Source organism: Fusarium oxysporum, chromosome II (assembly GCF_013085055.1).
Source record: "Fusarium oxysporum Fo47 chromosome II, complete sequence".
Taxonomy (NCBI): domain Eukaryota; kingdom Fungi; phylum Ascomycota; class Sordariomycetes; order Hypocreales; family Nectriaceae; genus Fusarium; species Fusarium oxysporum.
Genome location: NC_072841.1, coordinates 4,745,965 through 4,760,807, shown reverse-complemented (window position 1 = coordinate 4,760,807; position 14,843 = coordinate 4,745,965). Strand labels below are relative to the sequence as shown.

The 14,843-nt window shown below is 49.1% G+C and overlaps 3 protein-coding genes across 3 annotated transcripts; all 3 read left to right on the top strand.

Annotated features, from left to right (window-relative positions):
* Positions 1-736: 736 nt before the first annotated feature.
* Positions 737-8,962, top strand: FOBCDRAFT_248380 (uncharacterized protein; the record flags this gene model as incomplete). Its single annotated transcript, XM_054703484.2, has 13 exons — positions 737-2,968; positions 3,263-3,364; positions 3,522-4,072; positions 4,190-4,561; positions 4,716-4,824; positions 4,897-4,979; positions 5,132-5,283; positions 5,317-5,441; positions 5,495-6,416; positions 7,948-8,077; positions 8,149-8,221; positions 8,256-8,529; positions 8,631-8,962. The coding sequence occupies 13 exons, from the start codon at positions 737-739 to the stop codon at positions 8,960-8,962; spliced, it is 5,457 nt and encodes a 1,818-aa protein (XP_054559459.2).
* A 1,380-nt stretch (positions 8,963-10,342) lies between these two features.
* Positions 10,343-11,170, top strand: FOBCDRAFT_269984 (uncharacterized protein; the record flags this gene model as incomplete). Its single annotated transcript, XM_054703482.1, has 1 exon — positions 10,343-11,170. One exon carries the CDS (start codon positions 10,343-10,345, stop codon positions 11,168-11,170), a length of 828 nt encoding a protein of 275 aa, XP_054559457.1.
* Positions 11,171-12,193: 1,023 nt separating this feature from the next.
* On the top strand, positions 12,194-14,358 carry FOBCDRAFT_257691 (uncharacterized protein; the record flags this gene model as incomplete). The annotated part of the gene is made up of 4 exons (XM_059611206.1): positions 12,194-12,229; positions 12,336-13,481; positions 13,530-13,901; positions 13,951-14,358. 4 exons carry the CDS (start codon positions 12,194-12,196, stop codon positions 14,356-14,358), a joined length of 1,962 nt encoding a protein of 653 aa, XP_059466822.1.
* Between the last annotated feature and the right edge of the window lie 485 nt (positions 14,359-14,843).

Sequence of the window (14,843 nt, the reverse complement as noted above, 5' to 3'; positions counted from 1 at the left end):
CAGCAATGTCGACCAAGGCCTTGCATCCTTTTTGACAATAGGGACGAGATGGCCGCCCTGGAAGATATCCAAGCCAATTTTCTTTGATGATACGGGCTTATTGCCATGGATGGATAGGGAGTGATCATTCAGAATACCAATTCCTTTGTTCCTAACCAACAAGTGATCCCTGCTCCCGCCCCCTCCCCAACCCGAACATCCAGACAAAGAATGATGAATTGGAATGGCACTGACAGCGACGAATATGGTAAGGCCCAAAAAGAAATAGTTAGTACACATCATTTCAATGACAAGGGGGAAGTAACTAACAATAGTCTAGTACTGCAAACACCCCCGAAGCCGTTGCGAAAACAGTGGTGCCAACTTCAACAAAGAGTCACCTACTGACGCTCTTATGGCTACCAATCTGTTATTCTTCTTGAATATACTTCTGCAATAAGCTCGTTGATCTGTTCAAGACGTTCGGGTTCATAACCGTGAAATTATGAATGTTGAGTGTTCTGGAGGCGTCCCATCGCCCCATGGAGCATCTCACGTCAACACTATACTAAATTGCAAACAGATACGATCCGACGAAGGAGTGGGACTTGAATTTATTTAATTTGGAGTCCAAGTTGTTGAAGTTTCTTTGTTATACCAGTACCGGCTCCTGAAAGATGTATAATACCCATCAATACTCCCACCCAGTCTGCGGATACCAGTATCCATCTCCACCCTATCAGTACAGGCAAACAAAATGGCCTTTCAGGAAGCCTTCGATAATGTCCTCGCCGAGATCGATGATTGGATCGAACTCCCTAAGCTAGAGGGCGACATCTTCGGCCATCTCAAGTTCAAGGCCGCTGTTGGAAACATCTTTGAGATCCCGGACAAGTTGTATCTCCGGAGACTTCTCTATGATACCAAGATCGTTGTTGTCGTCGCGGAAAGCAAAAAGGCAATGATGGATAAGAACCTGATGCCCAGAGTCACCGCAACCAGACGAGCAGCTTTACAAGATGGACAACTGGTCACATCGGATGTGGCAGTCTATTCGTACGGCAAGCTTTTCACTCTTCTCAAGAGCTTTCGAGACCCTCTCTTCTGGAATCAAGCTTCCCAGAACTTCTGTCATCCGTTCACAATGTTCTTGATGGACGTCGACCCTGATTTCAGTGCGGAATTTGTCCTGGCGCTGAACGCTGCGACGGTCTTCGCTTCCACATTCAATGACAATCAGCAGAACCCAAACACCGTTGTGAGGCTAATGACCATGTCATCTGAGCGCATCCACCCATTCATCACCAAGTTGTTCAATCACTTCGATTACTGCCAGTTCTTTGAACTACCCGAACTAGAAGATCGCTACGCCCCCAAACACGTTGCCTCGGCCGACATGAACAAAGTACTGCGCAAGATCAAGTCGTGGATCGGAAAAGAAGGACAAAATCAGAAGAATACTATCATCACTTTCTGCGGAGAGGATCTTATGCCTGATGAATGGCGCGGAGACCCGTTCATCCAGGACTTCAGACAGGTCCAAGTGATCCACCCCGGGATTCTAGACATCATCAAGGCCAGCAATGAAAATATGCTGATTTCCTTTCCCGAGACCTTTGAGGCCGACTTCGCTCTTGAGATTTCTGGAAATGTGCACATAGTAGGAAGCGTTGTGCGGAGACGACGTATTTTGGATCGGCAGACTGGCCACGAGGCTGAAGTCACACTCAAGCTGTCGAAGCGAGAGCGCGAAGCCCAGATATCTGCGGCGTCGTGGTTCAACATCGATGACACGAAAGTCCGCTTCTATGCACCTGCAAACTACATTACGTCTCCCAAATTCGATTTCCCTCGTCGCATGAAGTTTGCCTGCGAGCAGATTGACGGATTTGTCGCGGCATGGACGGATCTAGAAGACTGGCCTGATCAAACGTTCGAGATTCTTGAAATCTTGAACGTCGAAAACGGAGGTACTAATCAGAACAATGTCCTTTCTCCCACAGCCGCGCGCGATGGCATTGATTATTATGATATTGGGGCTGTTCTCGATCAAACTTGGAAGCGCTTGCAGGTCCAAGGCCTCATTGGCCTCACTTTTACTGATTTTGCGCTTGGTACAGCCATCCCTGCCGACCGTGCGAGGTTCTTCCACGACCTCAACCAGATTATAATGCATAATGGCAAGGCCGCACATGCCACGGCAATTCAATCTGCGCCAAATCTCAGTCAGCTCAAGATGCACCTGGTTGCGGCTCTCTGGGTCGGCATGAAGCGACTAGTCGAAGTCAATTGGCAAGACTACAACGGGAATGTCGACCTGGAAATTCGAAGCCTTATTGACTTTAGCAGCGCCGCCGCAATTGCTCGGTACGGCACCCTATGGTCCAAGCTGGGCTTGATGGAGGCTGTCTGGGCGAAGCATGCTGCAGGCTTTTGTCCCAACAGCACCGCTTCACATGTTATTGATGGCCGGATCTCAGCCTCCACGTTGGCGAGGTCAAAGTGGATGACTTACAGACAATCTATCTCCGCTTTGGCAGCCCGTGAAGGGATTGTAATGCCTTCCGTCGATGGCTTCTTCCACAGAGACTTCAAAATCGAGGAAGACGATTATAACCAGCTGTGTCGGCACTTCATGCGGGCGTACTCGAACCAGGTCGCCATAGTCACGAAGAGCAGAAACAGGTGGGAGATAGTCGACTTTTCATCAGGAGAACATCTGGAATGCACGGATGATGTTCTGCATCTGGTCAATTGGGCCGAGCTCATTCAGCGGGAGGAAGGCTCTTCTGTGCTTGGATTCTATACTACAGCGTCTCGAGCCTCACGGAGGGCTAGAACCAAGATCTCTGACTGGAACTGGATCCCCGCTAGGCTCTGGGAAGACTGGGACCGGACTCTCAGATCCAATCGTCACAAGGGAACAGAAGCTTTCAAGATGCAAGGGGCCTCTGGCCGGTCTCTCGGGTTTCACAGGAATCCCGACGAGGTTTGAGAGATCAGTGTACTTTATACTGCCATGTGTGAGTCTATTGTTCGTCGTAGGGGTACGGTAAGAACTGAGTGTCAGGCCTTTCGGGCATGGGACAGCAGGGCTTTGAGTTTCCGTCTGGTGAAATGTTTGTGTTTTGATTTTGTACTTGAATAGCTTGATATAGATGCCAATATTGTATTGCTCTTGGATACGTAGAAGTTTACAGTCTAGGTATTGATGGATCCCAAGACGAGTGAAGGCAGAATTGCTTGACATGGTGAAGTAAAATCTGTGAGCTGTTGTGTAGAGCTTACCCATGGTGTCAAAGACACCTCTCAGCGCCTTCCTGATGCCCTATTCTTAGCTTCTTCTCCTAATTCCACGCTGAGAGGGGCCCTCGTATTTCAGTCTGTCAGTAAGGAACGACCTTCAACTGTGCAATTCAGCTGACACTCAACACCCTCATTTCGTTTCGCATTCTCTATCACCATTCATCATCTTCCGTCTAGGTATTCTTACCTTAGGTATACACAACATCGTACGTGAATTCGTTACTCATTGAGCCAAGATGGCGGATGGCAAACTTCCTCTCGAAAGTCCATATCAAAATCAAAAGATCTATCCACGCCCTGACAAGACCATAACCTTCTCTCGACAAGGAACACTTAATCGGTTTATCCTCCCAAAATACTATGAGCCCAGAGATCCCTGGCATAATTACGTTGATAGCTATTGGAAGGTATACCGCACGCAACTGCAACATCTCCCCAATGGAGGGGATAGGAACCATCGAAGGATGACCATTATCAATCCCGACAAAGCGTCGCGCCAAACAAATATCATCCACTACATCGGCGACTTGGCCGTGGTTGAAGAGAACTTCTTCGGGATTGAGATTCTTTGGGTTGGAAACGTGGATAATGAGACCAGTCTGAGTGACATTTGCAGAGACATCGATACTTACCTGAAGCGGAGGTTTCGTGCAGCAAACAAGATTTCCTTCACAATGGGTGCCAGTCGCCGACCATTCTGTCGTGCACCGGTAACTACTATCGATGTGGCTGCTACTATCAAGAGTCATTTCTTTGGAGATTTCCCAGATCTTCCAAGCGGTGAGAGGTTCGTACCCAATGTCATGGTGCGGTCGCGCCAGTGGGATGACTTGTGGTCTGGTCAATGCGACAGTTAGGGAAAGCTCATTGGCTACTACAAGCAACTCTCCACCTCATACGTCAGTTTTATCCTTAGTTTCTATATCCCAGTAGATAGAAGCGACCCAAGAGCACACGAAATCATACAGAAACACTACATCCTGATGGGACTCTACCTGTGGTCGAACGCCCGGCTTGTTAGAAATGGTCAGCAAAATGGAAACGGTGTACCAAACGAAGATGGAGAACCTAATGGAAAGGAGGTATCAATTCGGAACGGGCTATCTCATAGAAATAATCATTCGAACGGGAGCAGGATCCTAAACCGGAACACCTATTCGAATGGAAATGGAATCCTTGATAGAGATAATTATTCGAATGGCAACGGTTTGCCAACTGGAAACGGCGATCGCATTGTAGAGTTGGAGGATGACGAAGATGATGAGGAGGTTCCAGGGTTAGTTGTTATTGGAGATGAGAAGGCTGTCGTCGACGAGGACGCCATGGATGAGGATGTCTGAAAGCAGTAGAATTACGTACTGGTAGTGGACAGGGGATGGTTCGAGCTGTTGAAGGACCGCTTAAATTAAGCAACCATTAGCACCAAATAGACAGGTGACTGAACACAGAGATCTCCGTTGCACTGATATCTCGACTAATGCTAAGTTGGCGATAAAGGCTAGTACAGTCGAAGACTCAGACGTCCCTCTGGAGTGTTGTGTAAGCCACCGGAAACGAAACAAAATATTAGACACAAAAGGATAGGATATAATCAGATACTATGAAAGATAGATTCGAGTCTATGTTCAATTGCTCAAGTCGCTTGATGGCCGGTCGAAGCTCAACAAATGCCTGTCTGCTCTAAGGGTGACCACGTGACTTGCCGCTATCGTCACCGTGCAGTCCGCTCTCTGCTCCGAGAAAGTAAACAACAGGAAATCGCGTGCGATACGAGATATCTACACACAACAAAAATGGACCTGCAACTGGACACAGAAATACGAAATGTTCTCGAATTAGTGCGCAGCTCTATGCGCACAAATGGAACGCCCCTTGAAGCTGCGATCCGAGAACTCAGACGTGTCACTGAGTCAGTTCAGAATGCGAAAGACAGTCATCACCCCAAGTGGCTCCTTGATGAGAAGATTGGCAAGATGCATCTGAGGAAAGATATGATGAGTCGCCTTTAGAAGAGGCTTGACGAGTTTCCAGATGGCAAACAGTTTAGGGAGATGGAACGGCAACTTGACAACAACATCAAATGCCTGAGGGGTTTGAAGGCAAATTGTAAGAAGACACCCAAGCGCAGAATTCAGTTCCAGGGCATTGAACTCCCGGTAAGTCAGTGAAAGAAATATGCACGCGGTGCCATAGCTAAGTCAATCACCAGAAGCAACCTCAGAAGCCCATTATTCCGGCACGAAAAGCGCTCACTCGCAGAGGTCCCAGCAAAAACAAGAGCCTTGACATGGATAGACGAAACAAACGTCTCGAGCGCACCAAGCGACAACTGGAGAAGGAGAATGTTTCAGCGCTCTATGAAACAAGCAAATTGCGACAGGACCTCCGAAAGCAGAGGAGGACTCTGGCCAAAGAACGATCAGAGAATGCTCGAAAGAGCTTGGAGATCGACCTCTTGAGAAACGACAACATGACTGCGCATCAGAACCTGAACGACAGCCAGACAGCTCTCAAAGAGGCTCAAGAGCGATGTCGGGAGCTTGAAGCTTCTTTGCGATCACAGAACGAGGCCACTCACGCAGCGCAAGATCAATACACAGGAGAATCCCCCATCACCGTAGACGGAAGCAATTTCGATGAAGTTGGCGATCTAGACGACATGATTCCCTCAAAGCCGAGCTCTCCCGACGAGAAGGGGAACAAATTCAACGAGTACGAGTGGCACATTGCCACGCCACCACCAAGCCAAAGACGCATATCTTCGGTTACGACTGCCGCAACACCACCAGAGACACCTGTGGCTGACCCTTCGAACAACCTGATATTGCTTGGTGGCTATTTCCCCGTCGTGGAAGACGAAAATTTTGATGATGAGATGAAGGAAATCTTCAGAGGCCACTTGTACGTCGACAGGGTCTTTAGGCGATTCAGAGAATTCCTTGAAACAGGACATGAGAACTCGTGGTACTGCGTTCAAGATATCGTCAAGTATGGATACAGCTTCGGTTCCTGGAATGATAACATCTGCGGGAATGGGGAGCATGATGTCGTTCGTTGCAGGCAGGTCAAGGTTACCGTGTTCCACTCGATCAGACGGTTTTGCTTCAAACGCGATGAGGATGTGAGACCGAGTAACTAGCAGGACCCGTACCCCGAACGGTTGGTAACGACTCGGATCAGTTGATTGGAAGGCTCTTGAGTGAGGTTGAGGAAGATATCTGATGAAAATTGAGATTGTTGGAGTTTTGTGTGCTGGAATATTGCCGTCGTGGACAATGGAATTTTGGGCAATGGTCATTTCAGGGGAATCACTTGGTACGCTTACCACACCCTTAGCCACCTCCTCGGATGTATGTATTACAAGAATTTCACAAATACAATGAGAATAACTCGAATATGCGGAATAATCTAAACAAAACGCTGTAACTGTGGTCGCCATGTTTGTATCCAAATTGTGGTCAAACGCTGTCCTAATAATATCGATACAAGAAACTCCTCGATCCGAGGCTCTCCTCAAACCCATTTAACAACGGCCATCTTGGCGGCGCTCACTATCTGTAGATAAAAGCACTGTCTCTCCTGGAGTGAAAAGGCCTGCCTTTGCGTCGAAATCCGTCAGTCAAATACTGGAGGACACTCGGCTGAACTCCTAAACCAGCTTGGGCGACGTGAGGGTTCGTCTTGCCCGGGGTCGTCGTTCCCATTGTCCATGCCTCCCCAGCGACGCTTCTTGGGTCTTTTTGAGGACTCTGAGCTTTCGATATATTTTCTCTTGCGGGCACCCAGAGTCCAAGGGCATGTGGATGTACTGATACTGCTGGAAGTATCAAGTGGCTTGTCATACAGTTGCCGCAACATTTCATATCCCCTATTGAACTTCATTCGGCATTCGACAGTTCCATCCGGATACCATGGCCACTGCCGTTGTTTCAGGGTGACATGACCTGGAGCTTTTGGAGCTAGATTAAAGACAGTAAGTATCGTATTCAAGATCAGAGGGTATGGGGGGGTCAACCATTGTAACGCCACATGAAGAAGTCGACAGCAATGTCTAACTCTCGCTTCTCTCGATACGAACCGATCGTGGACAGCGATCTGCCCTTAGAAGACTCTAAGATAGCTTGTGTTCTCTGGCGCATCTCCCACTAATTGACTGCGAAATTCTTCCATCGAAGCCATCGTTCGAAGAGCGGGAACATGAAGCGGCGTCTTTGCTGTGTAGTCGGATTGTATCCGGGGAATTGATTGACTTTTGCAAATGGCTTGTTGGAACTCTTTGGGGGGGTCTGGGGCCGGTTCTTAAGGTAATCTGCTGGCCGTGCTTCGGTTTCTCTTGGTTGATTTTCACCTATGCATTGGCAGTACTCCCCGTCCTCCTCCATGGTGATGATTAGCGATAGGTAGGTAAAAGAATGAGAATAATTTTGTGAATGTAAGTAAAAGCCTGTCCCATTAGTGCAAAAGTTGCATTTTCATGGTGGAAAGCCAAGGGCCGGTATCAGTTGCTGACACCACCCATCACCTTGCAGCTGCCTGACAGTCGCACCTACCTCATACGCCAATCTTCCTCCCTTTCTGATTCTCGACTCAACTCAAAAAAAGAAAAAACGAATTTTTCGTAAGAGCACACATTATAACTACATGGCAGATACTAACTTACAGATAGACGAACACAATGCAAAAGAATAAGAGAAGGGGAAACGGCGGTCATTCATTCCGCGCGGGTCCTTATGATAGGCCTCAGAACGAGAGTGGTGGTCGTGGATGCGGTCGAGGACGCGGCAGAGGAGTTGTTCGAGGCCGTCGTGGTCGTGGAGGCTACACACCATACGCGGCTGGAGGTCGCGGTCGTGGTTTTGTTAGGGGTCGTGGAGCTGGAGCTGGAGGGCCCAACTTCTATGAAGGCCCTGGTCGTGCTGCTGACCCAGCATTTCGGGTTGGTGGTGCGAGTGGCCGGGGCTTTTATGCAGCCGGGAGACATGACAGCTATGGCCGAGAACAAGGCTATTAAGACTATTCCAACTATGATAACTCTCAACAGTGGTATCGACAATGGGATGGAGGTGATGGTTATGGCTATCAGGAATATGATGACTGTCAACAGTGGGGTCAGCAAGTGGATGAGGAGGATGGCTATGGTTATCACGGAAATGAACAGGAGGCTCCTAGCTACGGCAGCCCCGCGCAATGAGTATGTGGCCGAGGAAGCTCAGTTTGCGAGTCATGAGGTCACTCGCGTTTCTAGTATGTCCTGTGTTCCTCATGACAGAGGCTTCTGCTTATAGAAATCGGAGGCCGGGGGCAAGCAGGAAAACGTTGCGGGTCGGATTGGTTATACTGGGAAGGGGATGATCTGGGGAGCCTCCACCGGATGTTACCTCTTGCGTCAAAAGACATCTGGGCTGCTGTTCACGGACGAAAGAGGACCCTTTCTCAAGAAGAGTTATCAAAAGTTGAGGTCGACCTCTGGCCCCAAAAGAAAGGCCAGTCAACACAAATCCATGGTTGGAATCAGACTGTACAGGGTTCGGGAAGTGGTTCCATATCTGGTCCAGTCAACAAAGGCTCCAAAGGTGGTACTCAGCCGTCAGCAACTCAAGGAACCATGAATGCGGACCCAATACAATACTTCCTGGATTTCTTCAAAGGGCACCTGTCCGATGATGAGGGCCGTTAGAGGGGTCGCCATGGTCATAAAGGAAGAGGTTTCTGACGCAACATCTGCCATGGGAGAGAATAAGATGTGAAGGATTACATATGACGGGACTTTAATGGCTCTGGCCATGTTGCATTCTATGGCAACTTACTGGATCATCATTTCTGCAGTCAGAAACCGGTCGTGAAATAGGGCGTTGAGCCTTTCGAAGTCTTTTCGCCGGTCTATGGATGATAGGGCCACCATATAGTCGGATGCCAGGTCGAGTCTTGGTGTCCAGTCGCCTCTGCTTCTATGTAGTCAAGCTAGGCCTTACCTTCAGAGGCCCAGTCAACAACTGCAACCCTCCTGAGGCCTTTTCAAGGAGGCGAGATGCTGGCCAATTCGGATGGCAGTAAGAACAAGGATAGGCCAGAACATAGCATGGCCGAATGGATGCCGGTCAGGCTCCCCGCAAAATCGTGTATACAGACTGAACTAGAACGAGTGTCGGGTTTACAGTATTCTGTGCAAACGTGATTCCGGATCAAGTTCACGGGCCATCGAAAGAGGCACACCCGACGTGCCGAAGCAAGGGCATCTACTTTCTCGAAACCAACCAAGCAGTATCGCGATTAGCTATGCAGACTCTGACGGAAAGGGGGAATATGTAGATACACTAACAGTTAGACATGAGGTGGTCAAAGAGAAGGATAGGCGTTTAAGATGGAATTGACGTGAAGAACATATGCTGGTTTTGCCACATAGATGAACAAACTGTGACTGATGCTTCAACCCCAAGATACCGTCACCAAGGTGGGTTGTGCGATGTGTTTTCTCTCTTCGCTAGCTCATAGATTCTCCATCACGTTCATCGCGGCATCAAAGAGGCCTTGGGTGCCATCGAGTTACTCTGGACTTTATTTCAGTGCCCTTCTACATCTATCAAACTTGGGCAGTGTGTTGTCAACATCCGTCAAGTCTGCAATGTTGAGTCGTTCCCCCACGCCGCAAAGCTATCAATATTGGTCCTGATCCGTCCAGTTGTTAGTTCTTTGCCTTCGGTCTTGGAATCCCACTCAAGAATCGATCTTCTTCTCTTTTTTTGGTAATTCTCGTGAGAGGATCATCGCAACAGAGAGACGCTAGAAGAATCTCCAAGTTCATTACTGATGATTGGTCCCGACTCATATTGAACGCAAGGCTTTTGATGGCCCGTTTCCAGGTTTGACAGTCTTGGACCAGGTGTCTGGCAGTGGCAGGGCCGGCGGGCAGGTGCGCGCAACCTCTTACTTCTTTTATTTTCTTTTCCTACCCCCGCCTTTCCCTTCTCCCTCTCTTCTTTTTCTTTTCCGTTAACTTCATCGTCGTCAACATCTCTGCTCTTCTATTACAAAAGCAACAACAGCAGAAACAGCAACGATGAACAACCGAACTCGTGGCAACAGCCGTAGAGGCCTGTCCCGACGCGGACGCGGTCAGTATTCCGGAGGAAGAAACATGGGTCACCCTCAAATTGGAGGTGTCCAAGGGCAAGCGCCTGATCCTGCAAGATATGGAACATATCCCGTTCCAGCGGTGCTTCAAGGCTACCCTCAGGCCTACCAACCTGTTCCTTTCCCTCCTCCTCCCCCAGTTGTGGCATACCCAGCGTATGGACAAGTCCCTTACGCTGCGCCGCCCTATCCATATGTGTATCCTTCTCCTTACGTCCCGGTGGTGTACCAAAACGCGGTGCCGCCAGGTTATTATCCTTATGCGCATCCTGTGCCTGCATACATGCCTCCACCCCAACAGGGTCAGGTGAATAATGCAGCTCAAGGTCAAGCGCATCTACCTCAACTCACACAGGGTAAAGGCAATTATCCAGCTCAAGTCCCAGGCCAACACCATGGTCCCCGTTTACGTCGCCGCCATCGCAGTCGCGTTCAAGCTCGCGGCCGGGGCAATGGCAGAGGTAACAGGGGACAGCCAAATAGGCGTCTGTTGGGCCGTGGCAATAACTCGGGAGTCGTAAGAGAAGACTCGGCGCGACAAGCAGCGCAAGTGGCTCAGAGGAGCTCCTCCCAGGCTAGGGATGCAGAGAGCAGCTCTCTTACCGCTCTTCCCGTTCCAATCGAGCAGTATTCCGATGTGAACAGCCAAGGAATAAAGCAGGAGGACACTGAATATAAATCCCCTCCAGTTCCCCAGTACGCTGAGTCAGATGAGGTGAAGAGAGAGCCGGTGATCAAGCAAGAACCACAATAGGTTTCTGCTCATGGCCACCGGACAAGCTATCGTTGGACCATTAGGTATTGACAATCCAGCACGCCGAAATCTCATGTATTAGTGGATTCGGTAATTGGAGCATATTCTCTTCAACCCTCTGGTCTAGGACAAATGCCCCAAGAGCTCCGTTGGCCATATGATCCGGGTTCTCAACAAAGATCATCACGAGCCCGTTGGGTGTGGCACAACTTGCGAACACCAGCGATCTCGTCTGACATGCGTTTTCTAGGTTCTCGGAAAATAATCGAGGGCCCATGAAAACTGCTGAAGCGGTTACGGTCTTCGCAAATGATGAAGGACATGGCCCAAGTACGCTATTGAATAATGCTTGCCATTGTGCCTTAAGAATATTCAACGGCTCAAAGGTAGGAAACAGTGGTTTTTGTGGCATGGTGCACCAACAAAGAATTGGCGCGCTGAACAAGACACCTCAATTGAGGTCTCGTTCTTTTGCACATCAGCCATACTTGCAACTTGGCGTGAGCCTCGATAAGGAACATCGGGGAGTTGCAGGAAATAACCCGGAGATTCGCACACATAACCTCAACCATGAAAACATGGTTAATGCGCGTATCGGTCATTGAATCTTATGATTGGATACAGGGTATCGCATTTTGCGGAGACCCCGCACGCCATCGCTGGCCAAAGTGATGTGACGGGGAGTACCTCATAACTTTATTGGACACTTCTGTGGTTGACGAGATGAAGTTACCTTCTTTGCACAGAATGGCGTGCTTCCAATTTCTACAGCAGCAACTAACAAAGATGGTCGGAACTTGACCCTTTCCGAGCTGCATTGTAGTGTGCTAGCAAGGGGACAGATTTTATTCCTTGCACTTTCATTTCGCAGAGCGGGATATGACACTTCTGCCCTAAGTCAGTCCAGCCCATCCAACATTTCGGAAAAGAGATATCCGCCGTTGAACATTAACCCTCATTGAATTGGAATGTCGGCTCGCCAAGTTCTTCAAAGACTCTTAACCAGCAGTGCGAAAACCTGAAATGAAAGCGGCTTGCGTCCAGTGTCGAGTCCGTAAGGTAGGTACAAACTTACTCCCCGGTACTCGGTCGGTACTAACTCCTGGAGGTCCGATGTGACGGCACAGTTCCTCGATGCCGTACCTGTGAACGACTCAACTTTCAGTGTTCCTTTGAACAGGACGGTTCCACTGGTCAGTCTGCGCCTCGTATACCGCCAAAATGTCGTGGTGCGAAAGCCTGTCAGGAATGTCGGGCAATGAAGGTCCGATGTTCTGGCGATGTTCCGAAATGTACCAATTGTACAAGACGAAATAGATCGTGCACATATGTCTCAAAAGCTGGGTCATCAACGACTGAAGCTTCGTCGTCTCGAGATGACTCGGTTTCCGTGACAGCATCTCAAACTGCTATCTCACCCAGAAAACAACGACCAAGTATCGCTTCAAGCTCCCAATCAATCCCATTTGACTCAATCGAAGAAGTTTCGCCTTTCATTCCCGACGAGGCGATAATATCGCTCGTCAATCAGTACTTCGAGCGGCTCTATCCCCTTTCTGCTTTCTGCTTCCTCCACCAAGCCACAGTCATCCAAAGATGTCACGACAAGACCATCGATCGAGCGCTTCAGTTAGCCATTTGCTCTATCACGGCCATCTACTTTGACCAGTGTCAAGGCGAGCGCGATGCATGGGCTGGGGAAGCTGAGCAGCTTATACTCGACCGGCTCGAACAACCTTCCATTTTCAAGATACAGGCATCTCTCCTCCTGATACGATACAGAGCTGCTGTGGGACAGTTCCCCAGGGCATTCATAATGGCTGGACTTGCAGCTAGATGGGCTGCAGCGATACGCCTCAACTACGAACACTCCAAGTTAAGTCCCGTCGCTCAAGAAGTTCGCAGACGAACATTTTGGTCTCTGTCCTTGCTTGAAGATAGCTTTTGCGTTGGTCTGAAAGAGTTCGAACTTTTCGACGCCGACACGATCTATCTACAACTCCCCTGCGAAGACGCCGACTTTCAGCAAGAACGGCACGTCCCTACTGGATACTTACAGCCTGGAAAGGGGCTTGAGCCAGAGGTCCTGAGAATACGAGCTGCGTTTGTGCGAGTGGCTTTCATTCGAAGAGCGATTGTAAGACTCAATCGACGAATAAACGTGAAAGAGGTCAATCTCCCCGAACTCCTTTCGTCGATGGAAAAGTTTCAGAATGATCTTCTTCGCTTAAGGACCAGACTTGCGCCTTGTGATCAATACCCACCCTCATATACACAAGACGTTCATTTATCACCACAATACTTTGTATTGGTAAGCATCATTGCATGATGCTCTGGCTTAGCTAATTCATCTAACTAGCACATGAGCTGGCACTTAACCCACTGCGACCTTTACCGAATTTTCCTCACTGGATATCCTGAGTCTACACCAGACACCATGATTGAAGGGATTTCCGCAGCCGAGAAGGGGTTGATGAAAGACAAGTGCCTATCGCATGCAGAACAAATCGTCAAAGTCTTGTCGGACTTTGTGCAGCATAAGGAAGAGAATGAAATACTTGAGTTTGAAGCAGCTATCTGTACGTACCATGCCGCCAGGTTGGTGCTCTTCGGAACATACACGGGCAAGGACAATACTGGGCTGCCCATGCAGATGGCCATCAATAAGGCGCAGCTGTGTCTGGATGTCATCACACGATACTTTGCATTCTCAGAACAACTTAAATCCATGGTAAGCTTACCCAGGCCTCTTGAGGTTCAAGCTGCTGATATGATAATAGCGACAAGAACTTGAACGAGTTATACAGCAACACAAAGCGTGGCTTGAGTCTTCGGACCACCGCGCCATCACAACAACGACTGATCCGAATCCGGCCCAGTCTTCGAAGCTCGCCAAAGACGCATATATCCGCCAGCGACTCGCGATACACAGTCTTCTTCGACAATCCGATTTTGTCGACGACAGTCATGATGCAGCTCCTGCAGCTCCACCTGAGCCGGAAAGTGAGCAGCAATCGCCTGAACAGCAGGCGAATTGGGGCATCAGGGACCCCGTTACAGATCAAAATTTGATGTTTGGTCTGCCTTATGGTGGAGGGCTGGATTTGAATGCGTGGGCATCGAGTATGGCTGGAAATCAAGATCTGAATGGGCTTTTTACGGATTTTGACGAGCAGTATATGTACTGAAAGGGGAGGAGTCCTCTGGGGTGAATTAATGTGATAAGGAATATCATGACACTGATGTTACTCATGTGTGCTCTGCGTGCCATGTCGCTTCTGGCTCAATGTTAGGGTCTAGGCATCACTCCTTGAGGTCCCAATCGTGACCTTTGACCTCAACGTGCTGATATGTACTGTTCCTCATTTGTTGAGAAGCGATTGTAAAAGTTCAGTGAGCAGGAGGCTCTGAACATGGTCACCAGGCTTTGGGTCCATGACAGCCCAAGTAATGTTTGTTCGACAACCTCAGGTGGTATTCACTCGCTGACAAGGATGACAATCGTAAAGAAGAGCCGCACGTTCATGACCAGAGTGAACTTAAGCCCAGCTGAAAGCCAAGACCTCCAGGTAGCATCCTTTCCCCACGCTGCCGAGACGCAGGGTCTTCCTCCACTTCAACGGACCGAGCCGGAAGCAGATCACATACGGGACTCGGCCGGGAAATATGATAA